We start from the raw sequence: 21613 nt of genomic DNA, 5'->3' as shown, positions 1-21613 counted from the left end.
GATGGATACACGTGCACTACAACAGCGATAATAAAAGAAAACGTGGGCAAAACGGTCTATCTTTGTAAACTGTGTTCAATGCATGCGAGTGCTGCCGTATGGCCAGTCATTTTCGCCATCATCACTCAGTATATTCGCCAGAAGACGCGAATGAGAAGAACCCTCTGCAGTGAGAGAAGATCCGTCTCTGTGCGCAGCGCGCGCACGTCTCACAGCGCGCAAATATTGAGTTCTTTCAAGTCTTGCGTTTGAACGGATAAACTCACACAAAAAGTATGTCAACATGTCGATCTTGATGAGTATCCATCAGACAGTCTATATCCCTTAAGAGAACTTTATACAGTTGAGAAAGACGATGCATATCTCTGTATTAGGTCTTAAAGGGGCAGTAGCCTTTACTGCTGTCTGTCAAACAAAAGATAAGGACTCACTCACTGCTCTTGATTGAATAGCTGGTTATAGCAACTTAATTAATTGAATTCATAAAAACAACTTTTTGCTTTTTAATATTCAAATGCACTAGTCTATATCACCAGATGCGTTGGTCTGGCAAGAAGTGCAAGCCACTTCAGAGACAGATAGTTGCGTGTTCTGAGTTAAAGGGGTACTTCAGCGCTGGGAAGATGAATCTGTATTTGAACTGGGTCATCAATGTAGTAGAAATGTGAAATTATTTTTGAATTTGGTGCTTTCTAGACTGAGAAAAGACAGAAAATGTATTTTTGTCCCATGGGGATGAAAGACTACAATTCCCAGAATGCTTCGCTGCCCTTTGCCATTCCCCAACGCCAACAACTTGATTACAGTGACTGAGTTAGAGAAGACACTACAATTAAAATGTGTTCAATATAAGGAGTAAGTCACCGCGCGAGTATCACAGCACTGAGCACTAACTGCACGAGTGATAAGAGCTGAGGTAATCGCGACTACACTCGCGGCATACATTCACAACGTGAGTTCAGTCTGGCGCGTTTCAGTTCATGCCTTTACAAGCTTAACTTTCATAGAAATTAATTTGAGAAGTTAAAAGACTTACATTGCACACCATAGCTCCGTTTAAATGAGTGCCTGCCAGCTGAGCTCTCCCTGCAAGCTGAGTGTTATCTCCCATCCCCCACGCGCGAGTTCAAAACATGCGGAAATGGCTCCCTCTGCTGGCTGTAGTCTTTAGCCTTTGGGCAAACATTCCTCCTATGATGCAAAAATCGTCAATTTGCATCATAGGAGGAATTTTTCTAGAAATAAAATGCATAAATCTCTTGTCTCAGGGAGATATGAGGGGGGAAAGCACAATAATTTGAATATACTCCAGGGTTTCTACTGATACAAAGCCATATGCTAATCGCTGAAGTAACCCTTTAACACAATCGAGCGTAAAAATAAGAAACATATCACGGGAAAATACTAAAACGGGAAGATAGCGGGAAAAGAGCTAAAATACGTGAGAAACCCGGAAAAAAAGGGAGGGTTGACAGCTTTGAGTCAATGACAGCTAGCTGGTGGTTGGACACTTTTCTTAAAGAATGCACCTGAAATTTATGCAATAAACATGTTTTTGACAAATATTTCAATTTGTTTGTGGTCTATATAGCCTGCAATTAGCCTACACGCCCGAAGGCACGGCTTGAAGACCAAGTCAGTGATGTCACGATATGCCAATTTGTTTAAATTCATACCTACGTAATCACCATCACCAAAAATTTACATTTTTTTTTTGTATTAAAATTTGAAAAAAAAAAATATAGACCTACCTACCGACCCTTTTTAAAAAAAATTTTACTGTTACTGCAAACCAAAATATTTTTAAGGATGGCCTCAGTCACTAAAATTTCGATCTACGTTTTCAACTAAATATCCAAATAAAATTAATTACTAAATGAACTGATCATCTTTATTACTGGCTTCTGGCCTGTGTGGGGATCCCAGATCTCTGCAATCTGAGAGGGAACGGAGGAGCCACAGCATAGTTTGGCTGAGACCGGAGCTTGCTCTGAACACAGAACTCGATGCCGTCCAACCATCTGCCCAATCACAGCAGAGTAGACCAATCACAACAGACTGGGTCATGTGACCAATCACAGCAGAGTAGACCGATCACAACAGACTGGGTCATGTGACCAATCACAGCAGAGTAGACCAATCACAACAGACTGGGTCATGTGACCAATCACAACAGACTGGGTCATGTGACCAATCACAGCAGAGTAGACCAATCACAACAGACTGGGTCATGTGACCAATCACAGCAGAGTAGACCAATCACAACAGACTGGGTAATGTGACCAATCACAGCAGAGTAGACCAATCACAACAGACTGGGTCATGTGACCAATCATAGCAGAGTAGACCAATCACAACAGACTGGGTCATGTGACCAATCACAGCAGAGTAGACCAATCACAGCAGAGTAGACCAAGCACAACAGACTGGGTAATGTGACCAATCACAACAGAGTAGACCAATCACAACAGACTGGGTCATGTGACCAATCACAACAGACTGGGTCATGTGACCAATCACAGCTGAGTAGACCAATCACAACAGACTGGGTCATGTGACCAATCACAGCAGAGTAGACCAATCACAGCAGACTGGGTCATGTGACCAATCACAGCAGAGTAGACCAAGCACAACAGACTGGGTAATGTGACCAATCACAGCAGAGTAGACCAATCACAACAGACTGGGTCATGTGACCAATCACAGCAGAGTAGACCAATCACAGCAGACTGGGTCATGTGACCAATCACAGCAGAGTAGACCAAGCACAACAGACTGGGTAATGTGACCAATCACAACAGACTGGGTCATGTGACCAATCACAACAGAGTAGACCAATCACAACAGACTGGGTCATGTGACCAATCACAGCTGAGTAGACCAATCACAGCAGACTAGGTAATGTGACCAATCAGTGCAGAGTAGACCAATCACAACAGACTGGGTCATGTGACCAATCACAGCAGAGTAGACCAATCACAACAGACTGGGCCATCTGACCAATCAGAGCAGAGTAGACTAATTCCAACAGGGGCACGTTCAAGCAAATTCAGGTTGAACCACATGTTTCCTGGAAGTGGTGTGCAACAGGGTTTGAGATGTTTTCTCTTGTTTGGTGGGTGTGTCAAATGTCAGCCCAATCAGCAGCAACATGTATATAAACCCTGTGGTAGAGACAGCTCACACAATGGGTCCAAGTATAGTCAATTGTGTTCGCTGCAGCTCAGTAAATTGGTTACCCCAACCAGAAATATACATGTTTTTAACACTATTTGAGCATAAGAAACAACATTTATGAGGACGTTCATGTCCCCTTTCAAGAGATACGAGCGACACTTGCATGACTGAAACAGCGGCCCAAGAGTCATTTCAAAGATGGCTCAAAAACCACCTCAAGGGAGAAGAAAAACTTAGCGAACTACGGGATTTTTTATATTGAATGAAATGAACATTTCCATCACTCATTTCTGATATTTCAAAATGTGCATAAAAAACAGGGTGATAGAAACACAGCCCAGCTATTGTCCGCTTATTAAAGTCACCATGATATAAAAATGTACAAATCTTATTTTCATAAACAATTTATCCATGCATATATAAAAAAATGCCACCTCATAAGCTTTAATCAATTCCCAAAATAATCCAATGAGTCCCATCCTACAAGAGTTTCAATCAATGTCTTCTATAAAGAAAAGTCATCTATCACAATATCATGCCGACTTTATGCATAATCAGTGTACGTTTGTGCATGTAAACGAAGAAGCGATTAATTAAAGATGTACTTTCAGAGTGTATATAAAATGTTGCCAAAATATATTTCTGTGCGTTACATTTTGTTTGATGTTTTTAATGTTAATATACACTATAGTGTGATGTTGTTTATATCAGTTTACTCAAAACAATTTTAAATTCCTTAAAATGCCCTAAACTTAAACATTTTAAACAGAATCTTTGATTTGAAAAGAATCAATCAAATGCATGAATTAAAGTTCTCAACTGAATATTCAACCTTTTAAATGTCCGATGCAGAATAGTTGAGTAAAAATTGTAAAGCTTAAATGAAATTCTGGATTCTACACACCTTTCAAAGTAAAATGTTATTTAAAATGAGTATTTATACTTTTTAAATCATAAAACTGAAAGAATATATTTCTCCCCACTGTGCAGTGACATACGGGTGTGGCAGAGCAACCTGTTACCTGAGGGTGGGTTAAAACACACACACACACACACACACACAGAGAGAGCTTTTATAGTATCTCTTATATCATGGGCTGATGCACAGGATCTCGATTTATACTGTCATGAATTACTGAGCTGCCCATCTAGACAGCATTACTGGGCACCATACAGATGCACAGATGTACATAGCTGTTGTCTAGGTTAAGAACTCTCTACAATTTGAGACACAGAATGAGTGTCTTTAGTCCCAGTAACGGAAAAAAGACAAACAAAGGGGGCCATCGCACCTCTCTTTTCTCTGCTCTTCCGGGGGATGTGGAAGTTCAGTCGCGGCTGTTCTTCGGCTGGTTTCACCGCCCGTGAGACTTTCTTGACCCGCTTCTCTTCATCGGGACCGTCCGGACATCCATACTCTTCCTCCGTGCCGCCGCCATTTTGGCTCCATGAAGGCGCAGCAGGATTGTCTTTTTCTTTGTTGCTGAATTTCCCTCCTCGATGCTCCATAGCTGTTTTATTCACGCGCTCCAGACATGAGTGGACATGGACTCTCCTCGCAGCGCTGAAAGCTGGAGGCAGCACGGGGCTTCTGTCTGCTGAATGCTCACACCACACATAAACACACACACATGTACATGCCCACTCATAGCCGCAATGTGTGTGAATGTGACCGGATCGCAGCAGCGCCACCCTGCGGGCGCCATCATAACACTGAAGCTAAGCGCCGCCTGCAGGTTTAATGCTGAACTACATAATGTCCTTTAGTTTTTCACCAACAAAGAGAGATGAATAACGGTAAATAATACTGAAACAATAACATTTTATATCATACGAATAGTACATAAAACACTGTCTAAAAATGTGTGTAGTGCTTGCAAAACACACAATTACAGTTGGCCAAACAATTTCCCAATATTTAAACTCGACATCAAACACGAAACTTGCAATAAGCCTGTAGTCTTTTCTTCTCAATTGTAAGACGCTCACGGTTTCACGAACTTGAAAAATGGGCGGGTATTTTTTTAAAACAGACAAAGTTTAAAAAAAAAAAAGTTAAACATTTTGATGTAGTATTTCTGTGCCAAAAATAGCCTACTCCTTCCAGTTTCTCACAAGTTTCTGAAAGTTTTTTCTACTATGGGCCTGCTCGTCAATAAGGGCAGAATCTCTTCATATGGGCGGGTGTCACGGGGGAGGACAAGCGCACACATCGACCAAAGCAAAACTTAAGCCCATTCAAATTAACGCCCATCAATAAGCTGCACTCGGCTTTATAGGGAAGTCACAGGACTTCACGAAATCTACACTGTCACCAAAGAAGTGAGTTTTTAGATGTCAGGACAAGACAAACCTGGGGCCTATTGCACAAAACTAGGATAAGGGGTTAAGCCAGGATATCTTGGTGATCCTGGCTCAATCTATCCACTAATATACAGCTATCTTTCGTTATCTTTCTTGGTGTGAGTGTGCTTTCAGGATCCGTTTACACGACAGCGGTGTACTAAACTTTGCATACAGATGATAATCCCTTATACTAATTTTGTGCAATAGGCCCCTGTTCAGCTTCCCAAAGAACCCAGCGTTAAGGGGACAGTGGATGAAGTTTGTTTTTCCGGAGCAGCAACAGAGTTACGCAAGCGTTTTTGTTTGTTCCCTGCATTTCAGTAATGATTTTTTTATAAGCAAGGCCGAGTTCATCTCCAGATTTGCAGATCGTCTAAAGCTGAAAGATGGAGCGGTCCCAGCGATAAAGGTTCACGGTTGGCGTTGGAAAACTGCTTCAAATGTCTGTGTGTTGTTGGCTATCGGCTCGTAAGTATCTCTCTGTCTTTAGCTTCGCCCACACAATACACCTCCAGCCGTTTGGTTTTATTCAGAAAGACTCGGTACAGCGTATTTGTCTTTTAGAAATATGATAAAACTAAAGACTCTTCAGAGATATGAAGGATGCAATTCTAGGTACTCAAGACTAATGAGATGTGATACCCCACCTTTAAGAGTAATCCCTTACTTTACTTTTTAAAGTAAAGTAAGGAAAAGTAATTAAATTACAGTAACTAATTACTTAGTAACTATTTACACCCAACATTGGGCGTAATTACTGTAACAATTCGGAACAGTAAAAGGCCTTCACGTGCTTGTAGAACTTGTAATTACAATGTAATAACTCATAATTTTCTAAACGCCACCATCTGACCACTGCAGATTTAAGGTGTGTTTGACTTGAAGTGGCGTGTAAAGTCCGATCAGTGTATGACATCAAAGTGCCACAAGAGCGATCCAAAGAGCGTTATTTAGACATGGTGTAAACGCAGCATATTGCCCTGCCTACACTCTAAAAAAGGCTGGGTTATTTTAACCCAATGTTAGGTCAAATATGGACTAACCCATCAATTGAGTTGTTTTAACCCAACGATTGGGTTGTTTTTATCCTGCGGTTGGATTAAATATTTGCTTAAGACAACCCTCGCTGGGTCAAAACAACCCAATTGCTGGGTTAGTCCATATTTGACCCAACATTGGGTTGTTTTTTACTCAGAATTTTTACTCAGAGTGTAATATTACTCTTACATAAACTGAATTATGAATCTGTCCATAAGAAAAATCTTTCACATGGATCGTATTCTTAAACATTTAAGTGTATTAAAGCTGAATTTAAGTAAGAGAGGCAGATGGTATTAGAGAACTGCTATTGTCTTTCATCTGCTGTGTGTTATTGTTCTCCAGCCTCATCTATGTGCGAGTAATTATCCATATGAACACATGACCATCATCATGTGAAGAAGGGCGTGTTACTGTCAGGGGGAAGGCCAGACAAAGCCACATCTGAGATAAGTGAGCACTTTAGGGGATATGGCACAAAGCTTCAGCCATATGTCAGACATGCTATTGCATCATCTATAGTAATCATCTTCCTGAAGGAGCACGTTCAGTCTCGGAGGAGCTGCGCTCACTCGTCTGGGCTGAGCTTCAGAAATTAGGTTTGATTCTTTTATAAAAAATAAAAAAAATGAAATAAAAAAACATTAACCCTTTCAATCCCCAATTTTTAAATGAAAAATTCTTAAAAATAAATCAAAATGGTTAATGGTGCATGTTCTAACTGCAGTGATATTATGTACACACAGCTTTCCTGTAGCTTTACCAGTAGAGCATGGCGCTAGCAACGCCAAGGTCATGGGTTCAATTCCCAGGGAAAGCAAGAATTGACAATAATGTAAAATGTGTACCTTGAATGCACTGTAAGTTGCTTTGGATAAAAGCATCTGCTAAATGTTTACTTAGCTTATCACATACATCACCTTGATGCACCCTGGACACATCCTCAGTGATGTTACCTGGGGTCACGGAGTGTTTCGGGTCTTTCAAGCATCATACACTCTCACCCAGGCGACCCAGCCGGGGTTGATCAGGCCCTAGCTTGTGTCCAGGTAGCCCTACCCCACCCATGGTTCTCCTCTCTTTATCCACAGCCACCTTGAGGCAACTTCTGCTGACTCTGTGACCTCCTTAATGGCCTTTCGCTTACTGGCCCCTATGATGCCCAGGATGTTATAGGCCCTGCAGAGAGACTGGCCAGCAAACCCTCTACATCCGACCTCAATGGGCTCACACCGTGCTCGCCACCCATTATTCTGGCACTCCTCCACTAGCTCAGCGTATTTTGCCCTCTTTCTCTCATTGGCCTCCTCGATACGGTCCTCCCAGGGTACGGTAAGTTCAAGGAGAACGATCTGCTTAGAGGTCTCTGAGATGAGTAGCATGTCAGGCCGCAATGTTGAGGTGGCGACAGCTTCTGGGAATTTCAGTTGCTTCCCCAGGTCAGCTTTCAACTCCCAGTCTCGTGCTGTTGCTAGCAGCCCTGATGAGGTGGCCCTGGCCGCTAGTGGTGGCTTGTCCCCAGCCCGGACAAAAGCAATAGTGTTCTTCACTGGGCGGAGGTGCTTACAGTGGTCAATTCCACAGCTGATGGTATTTGCAATGACTTTCAAGACTTGGTCATGACGCCAACGGTAGCGCCCTTCGCCCAGTGCTTTTGGACAGCAGCTTAGGATGTGCTCCAGAGTCCCCCTCTTCAGGCAGAGGGTGCAGGCTGGCGACTCCACCAATCCCCAGCTGAACAGGTTGGATGGGCTTGGTAGTACATCGTAGACAGCCTGGATCAGGAATCGTAGGCGATGGGGTTCTGCTTTCCACAGCTCCGCCCATGTGACTTTACAGTCCACTGCATTCTCCCATCTTGTCCAGGCTCCCTGCTGCCGCATTCCAACCATCCTGCTGGCCCGCTCCTCCTCTACTGCTACCCGCGCCTCTTGCTGCACCAGTGCTCTCCTGTCCTTCCCCTGTGCCTTATTGTAGCGAGGTGTTGTGCCGCTACCCAGCCCAGCTCTTCCATGAGTCACTGCTCCTATCAATGACCTGTGCCGTAGCCGTGACTCAGCTTCATCCACCGCCGCTACTGCCCTCCACTTCCGCCCTGTCCTCACCTCGATCCCCGCCTGGGAGACCATCGGGTCTAGTGACTCTCTGTATTGCAGCACCTCCCTGGCCCGGCCCACCTTAAACTCCTCACTCAGGCCGCTGATGGGGAGCTTCAACTTATTGTTCTGGCCATACAAAGCAATGCTGCTCAGGCTTCGAGGTAGGCCCAGCCACTTCCGTAGAAACCTGCTGACTCTCCTCTCAAAGCCCTCGATGGTGGAGATTGGAACCTCATAAATCAGGAGGGGCCAGAGAATCCGTGGGAGGATGCCATGTTGGTAAATCCAGGCCTTGAACTTGCCAGGTAGGCCTGACTTGTCTACTGCAGCCAGCCAGCCCTCCAGTTCAATGTTGGTTGCATGGATGGCTGCAGTGTCCTTCAGGCTGCAGTCGAACACCTTTCCCAAGCTCTTCACTGGTTTATCAGTGATTGATGGTATCTGGGTCTTGCCGAGTGTAAAGCTGAACTTGTTGGAAACCTTTCCTTTCTTCAACACTAGAGCTCTAGACTTTGCTGGCTTGAAGCACATGCGCGCCCAGGATGTCATCTCTTCCAAGCCCTTCAAGATCCACCTGCCCCCTGGTACGTGTGGTGTCGTCACCGTCAGGTCATCCATAAAAGCCCTAATGGGCGGCTGGCGAATACCCGACTTGGTGAGGGGACCTCTGCACTGGACCTCTGCAGACTTTACCAGCATATTCATGGCAAGTGCAAATAATATCACTGAAATTGTACATCCAATGATAATTCCCTTCTCAAGCCTGTGCCAGTCTGATGTTGTAGACCCTGCAGAGACTCTGAGACTGAAACTGCCATAGTAGTCCAGAACGAGGTCTCTAAACATGTCTGGGATGTGGTGCCGGCGCAAGGCCTCCTCAACCAGTTTGTGGGGTATGGACCCATAGGCGTTTGTAAGGTCCAACCACAGCACCACCAGGTCTCCCTTATTCTCCCGGGCTTCCCTGATCAGCTGTGTGACCACGCCTGTGTGCTCCAGACACCCCGGCACCTTTGGGATCCCTCCTTTCTGGACCGAGGTATCGATGTAAGAGTTCCTCAGGAGGTAGTCGGTCAGCCGCCTAGCAACAATGCTGAAGAATATCTTGCCCTCAACACTGAGCAGTGAGATGTTTCTGAACTGGTCGATGGTCTTTGACTCTTCCTCCTTTGGAATCCACACCCCTTCTGCAAACCGCCACTGCTGAGCAACCTTTCCCCTCCTCCATATGACCTTCAGTATCTTCCAGAGTCTGTGGAGTAGCTTCGGGCAGTTCTTATAAACCTTGTAAGGTACCCCACTAGGTCCTGGAGCTGAACTTGCTCTGGCCGTTTTGATCACCTCCTGGATCTCCTTCCAGCTGGGCTCCTTTCCATCAAAGTCCAGAGTTGGTGCAGGTGGATCAATCAGGTGCTGGCAGTGCCCCAGGTCTTGTTCCCTGGATCTATCACAGAAGGTGTCTCTGAGGTGACGATCGATCTCAACTTTGGAGCAGGTAAGCCGGCCACTCCGCTTCTTGCCAAGTAGCTGCTTTGTGAACCCAAAGGGATTCGCTATAAAGGCAGCCCGCTTCCTGGCCCTCTCTTTCCTCCTCCTCCTGTGCCACTCCGCTCTCCTCAGAGTCATTAACTTCTTACGAAGGATGACACGCAACTCTGCTAGAGGACCCCTCTCTTCCTCCCTCGCCTCCTTAAACCTCCTCCTCAGACTCTTCAGCTCTTGCCTAAGCTGGTGGATCTTGTGCGCCCTGTTGTTCATAGTGTAAGGGAGGTTCACTACTTTCTTATCCTCCAGCCCAAATCTCTCAGCTGCTAGGCTGATGATGATGGTAGTCATTGTCAGGAGGCGTCGGTCAGCGTCACCCTTGACTCCTGCTTCCAAGATGGTATCGACGTCTTCGTCAAACTGGAGCCACTCCTTCTCCTTGTTCGCTTGGGGCCATTTTACCCGCCGATGTTCTGATGTTCTGCATGGTTTTGGGGCCTGTGTCACTTGGAGGTTCTGGGCGCTGTGGTTTGACTCCGGGCCTAGCTCCTCCTGCGTCTCACCAGGGGTGTTCCCTGTGCGCTGTGATACAGGAACCATCCGCACGCATCTCATCTTGGCCTGGTGGATTCTCAGGCCATGTGGGTTTTTGCACACTTTGCCGCAAAAGCATTGTGCACTCGTCGTCATGTTTCCGTCGCTGTGTGTCGGTATCCTTTGGTCTATCCGAGTGGGATCCTCATCCCCCCCCTCTCGGGGATCCCTGAGGGTATAACTCCATAGGTCGATCTGTAGCTTGTAAAGTGGGTTCTTCCTCACAGATGCAGGTTGGGCTGCTAACCCTCCCTACCCCGTTGCCATCTCTCCGAGCTGTCCGCTGTCTCTCCAGCTGCCACCACACTGTTCTCGGTTGTCAATCAGTCTATTCCTGATCGTCACTGGTTGTTCCAGACAGTAGCTTATCACATACATCACCTTGATGCACCCTGGACACATCCTCAGTGATGTTACCTGGGGTCACGGAGTGTTTCGGGCATATGTAAATGTACACACACTATTGTTCAAAAGGTTGGTGACAGTATGATTTTTCTTTTAGAGAAATAAAATAGGCACTACATTTATATAGCAAGGATGCATTTAAATTGATCAAAACTAACAGTGAAGATGTTTGCATTGTTACAAAAAATTATATTTCAAGATATACTTTCCATTTATCAAAGAATACACTTTTCCACAAAAATATATAGGAGCACAACTGCTTTCAACAATGATAATAATGTCCCCAGAACACAAAATTGGGATTATGTGGCTGCTGAAAATCCAGCTGTAGCATCAAAGAAATAAATTACATTTTAAAAATACACCATATTGCCAAAATGATTTGGTCACCAAATTATTTAATTCAGGTGTTCAATCACTTCCATGGGCACAGGTGTATAAATCAAGCACTAGGCAGTCAGACGCTTCTACACACATTAGTGAAAGGATGGGTCGCTCTCAGGTTGCCAGCTGTGCAATAAGTTGACTTGTGAAATTTTCTCACTACTACACTGTAAAAAAGAAATCGAAAAAAAAGTTACCTGGTTGCCTTAAAATGTTGAGTTAATTGAAATTTTGAGTTAATACAATAAACATTTTTTGAGATTCGACAACCTTTATTAAAATATTAAAAGATTTTGTAAGCATATTGGGTAATTGTGAATGTTTTATTTCTGATGACGTGCTATGTTCATGATTTATCATTTTTTTTATGTGGTTCAGATACAATAATATTTTGAGTTTCTGTTTATTAAACAAATTTTCTTCATTGTATCAACTCTAATTTAAAAAAACTCAACATTTTAAGGCAATCAGGTTGCTTACTTTTTTAAGTTAAATCAACAAAAACCAAAAAAAAATTTGTACAGTGTAAATATTCCATACTCAACTCTATTCCACGTTAGTGGTGTTATAACAAAGTGGAAGCAATTGAGACCAACAGCAACTCAGCCATGAAGTGAAGGTCACGTAAAATCACAGAGCGGGGTCAGCGCATGCTGAGGTGCACAGTGCGCCGTTGTCAACTTTCTGAAGAGTCAACAGCTACAGACCTCAAAACTTCTGTGGCCTTCAGCTTCAGCTTAGACTGAGACAGACCAGAGAAATCAAGGGAGTAAAGTGAACGACTTACTTTTTCCACTCTGAAACCGCCTTAACAACACCTGAATAATACGGATTAGTCAATTAAAGGGTTAGTTCACCCAAAAATGAAAACGTGATGTTTATCTGCTGACCCCCAGTGCATCCAACATGTAGGTGTGTTTGTTTCTTCAGGAGAACACAAATGAAGATTTTTAACTCAACCGTTGCTGTGTGCCAGTCATATAATGATGTGAATGGGTAACAACTCTATGAGAGCAAAACAAACAAACAAAAAAACATGCTTAGACAACATGCTCAAAAACCCTGCTGCTCCTGACGACACATTGATGTCTTAAGACACGAACCGATCGGTTTCTGTGAGAAACAACATGTTATTTTTTTACCTCATATCTCGATGATTCTCATCTAGTGTTCCCATCCGCTATTACTTCCGTCTGATAAGGTCAAACTGCCGCGATCAAAGTTATATATTAAGTAGATTCCTCATTCGACCGATCAGAGCAGGCACTGAGGCCTTATATCTATAATCTATATATATATATATATATATATATATATATATATATATATATATATATATATATATATATATATATATATATATATGATCGCACCAGTTTGACCTTATCAGAAGTAATGACAGATGGAAACACTAGATATGAATGTAACACGGTTTGTAGATGGGAAGGAAGGAGGCGGGAACTGGCGAACCTTCAACAAACTTTATAATAAAAATCAAAATAAACTAAACGAAAGTACCTTACGGACGACTGCCCGCACACACACAACAAAACGTAAACAAAACATAACATAGCATAAATCCAGGCCTGGTCCTCTCTCGTCTTCTACTTTCGTCGCTCCTTCTTTTATGTTCCCGTCACCCTGCTGCGAGACGAGACCGGTGTGGCAAACAGCTGGCACTCATTAGGTCCCTTGCCTCACTGCTTGCCACAGAGAATCGTCCTTATATGAGGTAAAAAACAAAAAATAAATACTGTTCGGTTTGGTTTGCTGTGTAGTTCCTCCAGGCCTTTTAGGTTGAGGCAGCTTCCTCACCACATCCCATATAGGAACGTGTGCCCCAGGTTTTCTTACTGGTGTATTACCTTAGCATGATGGCATTTCTACAATGTTTATGACATTAAAAATGAAACATATGTAATGAAATATGACATTAAAACATGTTTAAGACTTAAGCTTAACTTGTGCCTCATGTCTCACTTTACCCCACCACCCCATTTTTAGAAAAATCGATCTCTCTTAGCAACTCAGTCAAATCTTCAGCTAGCATCATCACATGGTTTTATATGTTGGTAGTTCATCAACATGTATGGTATAAGTTTTTCTACCTGAATCAAAATCAATTTGCTTTGGCACAACATTTGATTGAGTTGACAGCAAGACAATTTACTTTTACATGCAAAAACTATATTTTTTTGAAAAAACAAAAACAAAAAAACATGCTGACCACAACACCATGAGATCCTCTCCTTTGTGGCCAAGAGAAATTAAAGGAGCTTGAAAACAAAATTGTCATATGACCCCAAATGTGTTCTGTTGACCAGATACAGGGGATGTCTCACATTACGCCACTCTCCCCTACCAACCAAAGTGTGGGATGCAGTGGAGTAAAGCAGCCGCCACTGGACTCTAGAGCAGTGAGACGTGTTCTCTGAGTGACCAATCACACTTCTCTGTCAGACGATCCCATGGACGAGTCTGGGTTTGGCGGTTGCCAGGAGAACGGTACTTACCTGACTGCATTGTGCCAATCAGAAAGTTTGGTGGAGGGGGGATTATGGTGTGGGTTGTTTTTCAGGGGTTGGGCTTGGCCCCTTAGTTCCAGTGAAAGGAAATCTTAATGCTTCAGCATTCAAGGCATTTTGGACAATTTCATGCTCCCAACTTTGTGGGAACTGTTTGGGGATGGCCCCTTCCTGTGCCAACAAGACTACGCTCCAGTGCACAAAGCAAGGTCTAAAAAATCATGGAAGAGCGAGTTTGGTGTGGAGGAACTTGACTGTCCTGCACAGAGTCCTGACTAGGTCACATTTGGGATGAATTAGAGCGGAGACTGAAAGCCAGGCCTTCTCGTCCAACATCACATTGACTCCAATGTGAAAAAGGCTCAGCAGAGACTGTACTTCCTTCGTCAGCTGAGGAATTTCAACCTGCCACAGGACCTGCTGATTCAGTTCTACTCAGCTGTCATTGAGTCGGTTATATGCACCTCCATCACTGTCTGGTTTGGTTCAGCTACCAAATCAGACATCAGCAGACTGCAACGTACCATCAGAGCTGCAGAGAGGATTATTGGTGCCAAACTGCCAACCCTCCAGGACCTGTACTCTTCCAGAGTGAGGAAGAGAGTGGGTAAAATCATCACAGACTCCACTCACCCCGGACACCTCTTGTTTGAACTGTTACCGTCAGGACGGCGACTCCGATCACTGGCCACTAGAACATCTAGGCATAGGAACAGTTTCTTCCCACAGGCCATTTCCCTCTTGAACAGTTAACCCCCCCCCCCCCCCCCAAGGCAATGCCTGTAAGCGCAATCATTCCCACTTTTTAGTGCAATATCTCCTAAACTCAGGGGATTACTTATATTATTTATTATTTATATTTATTCTTACCACCCAAATACTGTAAATGCTCATAATCTATGTCTTCTGACTAAACGTAACCGTGATCTTATACTGTTCATATTTTTCTTCATATTTTTATTCTTAGAATATTTTATTACCGTGTTGTATTGTATTGTTTATGTGCACTGGAAGCTTCAGCACCAAAAAAAATTCCTTGTGTGTGAAAGCACACTTGGCAATAAAGCTCTTTCTGATTCTGATCAGTGCCTGACCTCACAAATGAGCTTCTAGAAGAATGGTCAAAAACTCCCATAAACACACTCCTAATGTGGAAAGCCTGTTATAATAATGAATAACTGATAATTGATTATAATAATAATAACAATAATACATTGTATTTGTATTGCAATATAACATTTGGAACAAATCTCAAAATGCTACAGTTAAGTTATAGCTGCAAAGTGAGGGCCAACTCCATATTTAACTCTGCAGATTAAGAATGGGATGGCATTAAAGTTCATGTGCATGTAAAAAAAATAATAATTTGTTACATTTTTCAAGGCACTCAAAGCGCTTTACATAGAAGGGGGAATCTCCTCAACCACCACCGATGTGCAGCATCCACCTGGATGATGCGACGGCAGCCATATTGCGCCAGAACGCTCACCACACACCAGCTGATTGGTGGAGAGGAGACCGAGTGATGAAGCCAATCAGGAGAGCGGGATTATTAGGAGGCCATGATGAACAGAGGCCAATGGGCAAATTTGGCCAGGATGCCGGGGTTACACCCCTACTCTTTATCGAAGTACATCCTGTAAAGGCAGACATCCTAAAACTTTTGGCAATAAAGTGTATATTAAAAAAAAGAAAAATAAATATTTATTATATTTATAATTAATATATCACTCGTTTTTTAACTGTAATTTTGATTAAATAAACAGAGCCTTGGAGAGCAGAAGAATCTTAACCCTAAACATATGACCATCTGATAATTACACACGCAGTCAATTTGAGGGTGGTCAAGTCCTTTATTCATATAGCGCTTTTTACAATGTGAATTGTTTCAAAGCAGCTTCATAGTGTTGACAGGAAAATAATGTTAAGAAAATATGTACGTTTTTCCTGCTTCAAAAAATGAATATATGATGTTAGTACATTTCTGACACATGGACATTTTCTGTAAAGCTGCTTTGAAATGATATGTATTGTGAAAAGCGCTTTACAAATGTGTGAACTGAATCTGAAAGGTAGCATCTTGATTGTCATATCAGAGGGAGGTAAACAGTGTTTTTAACAGTTATTTCCCTGCGGTCCTCATTATGCACATAGATGCACTGCACTAGAGGGACGCCGCCGTCCCTGCTCATTATTTCCTTTGTGTAAAGATAGTAAACATTCAAAGCTCAACTCAAACATCAAACATTTGCATCAAAATATTTCCTGAACCGAAGGCACAGAGCTTTACAAATAAATCATTCTCAAATAATGACACTCACAACACCCTTACAAACAAATTAAACAATTTAATTACAGACAATATCTAAAAGCAAAAAAAAAAAAAAAAACAGGTTTTGTAAAATGTTTATTAGATTTTCTTAATTTTGTTACACTGTCCATCAGTCAATCTCTCCCGTTGATTAAATCAAGCATTTACACCCCAGATGACCTTCGAACTCTTTACCCAGTGCACTTTCTTTTCTGATCATTTCTGATTCCTAGAAAACAAGCCCTCTCTTAAATCCCATCCGATCGATTCCTTTTAACCCAACATCAACCAAAACAGTAAATCAGGTGAAAAACAAACTATAAATAAATCTTACATACATTTCAATACAATACTTGTGGGGGAAAATAATGTACAAGAAACAGAATAAGAGACTCTTTTGGATAGTTTGACAGCACATCTGAGTAAACCTGAACACAATTAAAACCACCAAAAACGTTTTGGCAACGGTTGTTTTCTTAACAGCACAGGTTGTCGGTTTTGGCGCACACAAAAACACTATGATAACGATTTATCTGACCTACATGGCACAAGAGACGTTCAGTTTGAGTTTATGCTACATTGTAGTCCAACAGAATAATTGCTGCAGACGAATTTATGTATAAAATCGATATTTCTGCCACAATGTCAATCACGGGTTCATGGCAGGTTCAGGAAATAAATCTGAACCAAGTGGTCTCCAATGCCATAAAAAAGGCTTTACAGAATGAATTTGTTTTCCAAACTTACACTCATAAGGATAGCAAGAAAACAGCTGTTTCTGGCTCTGACAGTGATGTATGCTTGAATCTAGCAGACATATGAGATGAATATGTGTAATATACATTCCTTCTTCAGAGCACCACGCACAAATACTATGATCACCCTTTGTTGCGAAAACATTCGTCTGGTCATTTCTATTGGTGATTGCTGAATGAACACCTGAAGAACATTTCACCTTTAAACCATTAAACGTGACGTTTTCTTGCACAGACAGTAGGCGCATTTAAGTTGCAGTGCGGTTTAATGTAAAACGGCCCAGTGTTACAGGATGTGGAATGGCAGACGGCTCATCCTCATTGATTTTCAGTGGACAAACTGTCAGTTAGCAAAACAACAGCACAGTGAAAGAAAGGCACAAGTATAACATACAAGTTGAGGAACATTGAGAAACAAAGGTAGTGTCAATTCCAGAGAAGTGCTTCCTGCGAAAGGTGGCATTTCCATAGCACAATACTGAAGAGGATCGCTGGTTAAGCAGAACTGTGGCGTTTACGTCTGTGGGCATTCAGTGCTCAGATCCAGGCTAGCCTCAGTGGTGTCCATCATGCTGCAGTCCAAACAGTCTCTAGATGGCCTCACTCGGTCCCCCTGGGCGGGCTCAGATTCGGCAGATCCCACAGCTTCTTTGGCCTGTCGAATGCAGTTGAGCCACTGCTGTTTGTTGAAGGCGTCGCTGGCCTGGAAGGAGTGCGACTGAAGTTGTCCTCCACTACGAAACACCACCCGGAAAAAGTTCTTGGCTGGACGAAGACACAAAGTTTGACATGTTTAAAGGAACACAACAAGTAACCTCATTTTCCAACTCAACATGACATCATGACTATGCGTAAACATACAAGCCACTTTCTAAAGGCAAGTGGCGTGCTATCTATACACATTTTGAGCTATCCGCGTGTATGTCTACGCCTAAACGAACCATCATCTCCGCGTGAATGTCTACGCCTAAACGAACCATCATCTCCGCGTGTATGTCTACGCCTAAACGAACCATCATCTCCGTGTGTATGTCTACGCCTAAACGAACCATCATCTCCACGTGTATGTCTACGCCTAAACGAACCATCATCTCCGCGTGTATGTCTACGCCTAAACGAACCATCATCTCCGCGTGTATGTCTACGCCTAAACGAAACATCATCTCCGCGTGTATGTCTACACCTAAACGAACCATCATCTCGGCGTGTATATCTACGCCTAGACGAACCATCATCTCCGCGTGTATGTCTACGCCTAAACGAACCATCATCTCGGCGTGTATATCTACGCCTAGACGAACCATCATCTCCGCGTGTATGTCTACACCTAAACGAACCATCATCTCGGCGTGTATATCTACGCCTAGACGAACCATCATCTCCGCGTGTATGTCTACACCTAAACGAACCATCATCTCCGCGTGTATGTCTACACCTAAACGAACCATCATCTCGGCGTGTATATCTACGCCTAGACGAACCATCATCTCCGCGTGTATGTCTACGCCTAAACGAACCATCATCTCCGCGTGTATGTCTACGCCTAAACGAACCATCATCTCCGCGTGTATGTCTACGCCTAAACGAACCATCATCTCCGCGTGTATGTCTACGCCTAAACGAACCATCATCTCCGCGTGTATGTCTACGCCTAAACGAACCATCATCTCGGCGTGTATATCTACGCCTAGACGAACCATCATCTCCGCGTGTATGTCTACGCCTAAACGAACCATCATCTCCGCGTGTATGTCTACGCCTAAACGAAACATCATCTCCGCGTGTATGTCTACGCCTAAACGAACCATCATCTCCGCGTGTATGTCTACGCCTAAAGGAACCATCATCTCGGCGTGTATATCTACGCCTAGACGAACCATCATCTCCGCGTGTATGTCTACGCCTAAACGAACCATCATCTCCGCGTGTATGTCTACGCCTAAACGAACCATCATCTCCGCGTGTATGTCTACGCCTAAACGAACCATCATCTCCGCGTGTATGTCTACGCCTAGACGAACCATCATCTCCGCGTGTATGTCTACGCCTAAACGAACTATCATCTCCGCGTGTATGTCTACGCCTAAACGAAACATCATCTCCGCGTGTATGTCTACGCCTAAACGAACCATCATCTCCGCGTGTATGTCTACGCCTAAACGAACCATCATCTCCGCGTGTATGTCTACGCCTAAACGAACCATCATCTCCGCGTGTATGTCTACGGCTAAACGAACCATCATCTCCGCGTGTATGTCTACGCCTAAACGAACCATCATCTCCGCGTGTATGTCTACGCCAAAACGAACCATCATCTCCGCGTATATGTCTACGCCTAAACGAACGATCATCTCCGCGTATATGTCTACGCCTAAACGAACCATCATCTCCGCGTGTATGGCTACGCCTAAACGAACCATCATCTCCGCGTGTATGTCTACGCCTAAACGAACCATCATCTCCGCGTGTATGTCTACGCCAAAACGAACCATCATCTCCGCGTGTATGTCTACGCCTAAACGAACCATCATCTCCGCGTGTATGTCTACGCCAAAACGAACCATCATCTCCGCGTGTATGTCTACGCCTAGACGAACCATCATCTCCGCGTGTATGTCTACGCCTAAACGAACCATCATCTCCGCGTGTATGTCTACGCCTAAACGAACCATCATCTCCGCGTGTATGTCTACGCCTAGACGAACCATCATCTCCGCGTGTATGTCTACGCCTAGACGAACCATCATCTCCGCGTGTATGTCTACGCCTAAACGAACCATCATCTCTGCGTGTATATCTACGCCTAGACGAACCATCATCTCCGCGTGTATATCTACGCCTAAACGAACCATCATCTCCGCGTGTATGTCTACGCCTAAACGAACCATCATCTCCGCGTGTATGTCTACGCCAAAACGAACCATCATCTCCGCGTGTATGTCTACGCCTAAACGAACCATCATCTCCGCGTGTATGTCTACGCCAAAACGAACCATCATCTCCGCGTGTATGTCTACGCCTAGACGAACCATCATCTCCGCGTGTATGTCTACGCCTAAACGAACCATCATCTCTGCGTGTATATCTACGCCTAGACGAACCATCATCTCCGCGTGTATGTCTACGCCTAAACGAACCATCATCTCCGCGTGTATATCTACGCCTAGACGAACCATCATCTCTGCGTGTAAATCTACGCCTAGACGAACCATCATCTCCGCGTGTATGTCTACGCCTAAACGAACCATCATCTCCGCGTGTATGTCTACGCCTAAACGAACCATCATCTCTGCGTGTATGTCTACGCCTAGACGAACCATCATCTCTGCGTGTATGTCTACGCCGTGTGATTCTGCCAAACTGATCTCACAGAATGAATATTTATAGCCCTATTTTATATTTTGGAGCAACTAACTCCACTTCTACCCTAAACCTAACCGCTCTCAACAATATAAAACACGTAACAGGCAAATAAATGTACAGTCACATGTATTTATTTTAAAAACGGACCAAAAAACAGTATAAAAGTATTAAATCATGTTGCATTCCAGGTCTTCTGAAGTCATACGATATCTTCATGCGAAGAACAGAGTTGATATTAATGTTTTAGTCGTTGAAATGATGATCGCGCCCCTTTGTGAACCGAACACACACACACACACTCATATTTCTAAGTCATATTTCTGATTCAAATGATACACGAGACGACAATTAGAATGACGCGATCAGTCACGAGACACACGAGAGCCAGTGGCATTTTACAATCAAAGCTGACGTAATGACTCAATTGGTCACGAGACACACGACAGCCAATGCTGTCAAAGCTGACGTGATGTTTCTTCCGGCGGCAATATTTGAAATTTATTATTAATCTTTGGGGGATGGACTCGACGTTCTGATCACTTTTGGGGATTTTCTTCACACAAATCAATCATTTGGCCTCGGAACACTTGGGATATTTGTACTTTCTGAATAAATTGTGCCTGCAGTCGTATCTGCCTGTTATCCTGTTTTTTTTTAATACACACATAGGTTTAGGGAAGCGTTTGAGTTACGCATTCAAAATGTGTCTGAATATGTGTGTGTGTCCACAAGGTAAATGGATTTATAAGCATACTAAATTATGTTTTTTTGAAAATGTAAAAGTGCAGAATGTTTCTTGTGATGGGTAGGTTTAGGGGCTGTGTGTGTGATGGGTAGGTTTAGCGGCTGTGTGTGTGTGTGTGATGGGTAGGTTTAGGGACTGTGTGTGTGTGTGTGTGTGTGTGATGGGTAGGTTTAGGGGTAGGGGCAGTGTAGGGGGGTAGAATGAAACGGCGTTGATAAACACGCTAAAAAGTGATTGTGCGTCTTGATAGCACACCAAAATGGCATACGAATTGGCGTGTCATAAGCCTCTTTCACACTGCGATTCCGGCAAATACACGGATAATGCGACCCGGCATTTGTTCCCGGGCCGCTAGATTTGGTCCATTCACACTGCCAGCGAAATGC

The 21613-nt window shown here is 43.5% G+C and overlaps 3 protein-coding genes across 7 annotated transcripts in view; all 3 read right to left on the bottom strand.

The window, feature by feature from the left end:
- tasora (transcription activation suppressor a) overlaps positions 1 to 4846 on the bottom strand; it is a 69102-nt gene extending 64256 nt beyond the window's left edge. For both annotated transcript variants that reach the window (XM_067416334.1, XM_067416335.1), the window contains exon 1: positions 4470 to 4846. In XM_067416334.1, the coding sequence (XP_067272435.1) occupies positions 4470 to 4686 (217 nt within the window). In that variant the 5' untranslated portion in view covers positions 4687 to 4846. The remainder of the gene's footprint in view (positions 1 to 4469) is intronic.
- A 2632-nt stretch (positions 4847 to 7478) lies between these two features.
- On the bottom strand, positions 7479 to 10760 carry LOC137039624 (uncharacterized). The gene has a single exon (XM_067414917.1). The coding sequence runs from the start codon at positions 10758 to 10760 to the stop codon at positions 7617 to 7619; it is 3144 nt and encodes a 1047-aa protein (XP_067271018.1). The 3' UTR covers positions 7479 to 7616.
- A 5671-nt stretch (positions 10761 to 16431) lies between these two features.
- The window catches only part of arhgef3 (Rho guanine nucleotide exchange factor (GEF) 3), a 137043-nt gene continuing 131861 nt past the window's right edge, over positions 16432 to 21613 (bottom strand). Inside the window, exon 12 of one of the 4 annotated variants that reach the window (XM_067416324.1) lies at positions 16432 to 17884. In XM_067416324.1, the coding sequence (XP_067272425.1) occupies positions 17634 to 17884 (251 nt within the window). In that variant the 3' untranslated portion in view covers positions 16432 to 17633. The remainder of the gene's footprint in view (positions 17885 to 21613) is intronic. The other 3 variants (XM_067416326.1, XM_067416325.1, XM_067416323.1) reach the window with 3 other exon arrangements.

The sequence above is a fragment of the Pseudorasbora parva genome, chromosome 14, assembly GCF_024679245.1.
Source record: "Pseudorasbora parva isolate DD20220531a chromosome 14, ASM2467924v1, whole genome shotgun sequence".
NCBI classification, from domain to species: Eukaryota; Metazoa; Chordata; class Actinopteri; order Cypriniformes; family Gobionidae; genus Pseudorasbora; species Pseudorasbora parva.
Note: the sequence above shows the minus strand (reverse complement) of the source record. Positions and strands in the feature narration are given on the sequence as shown.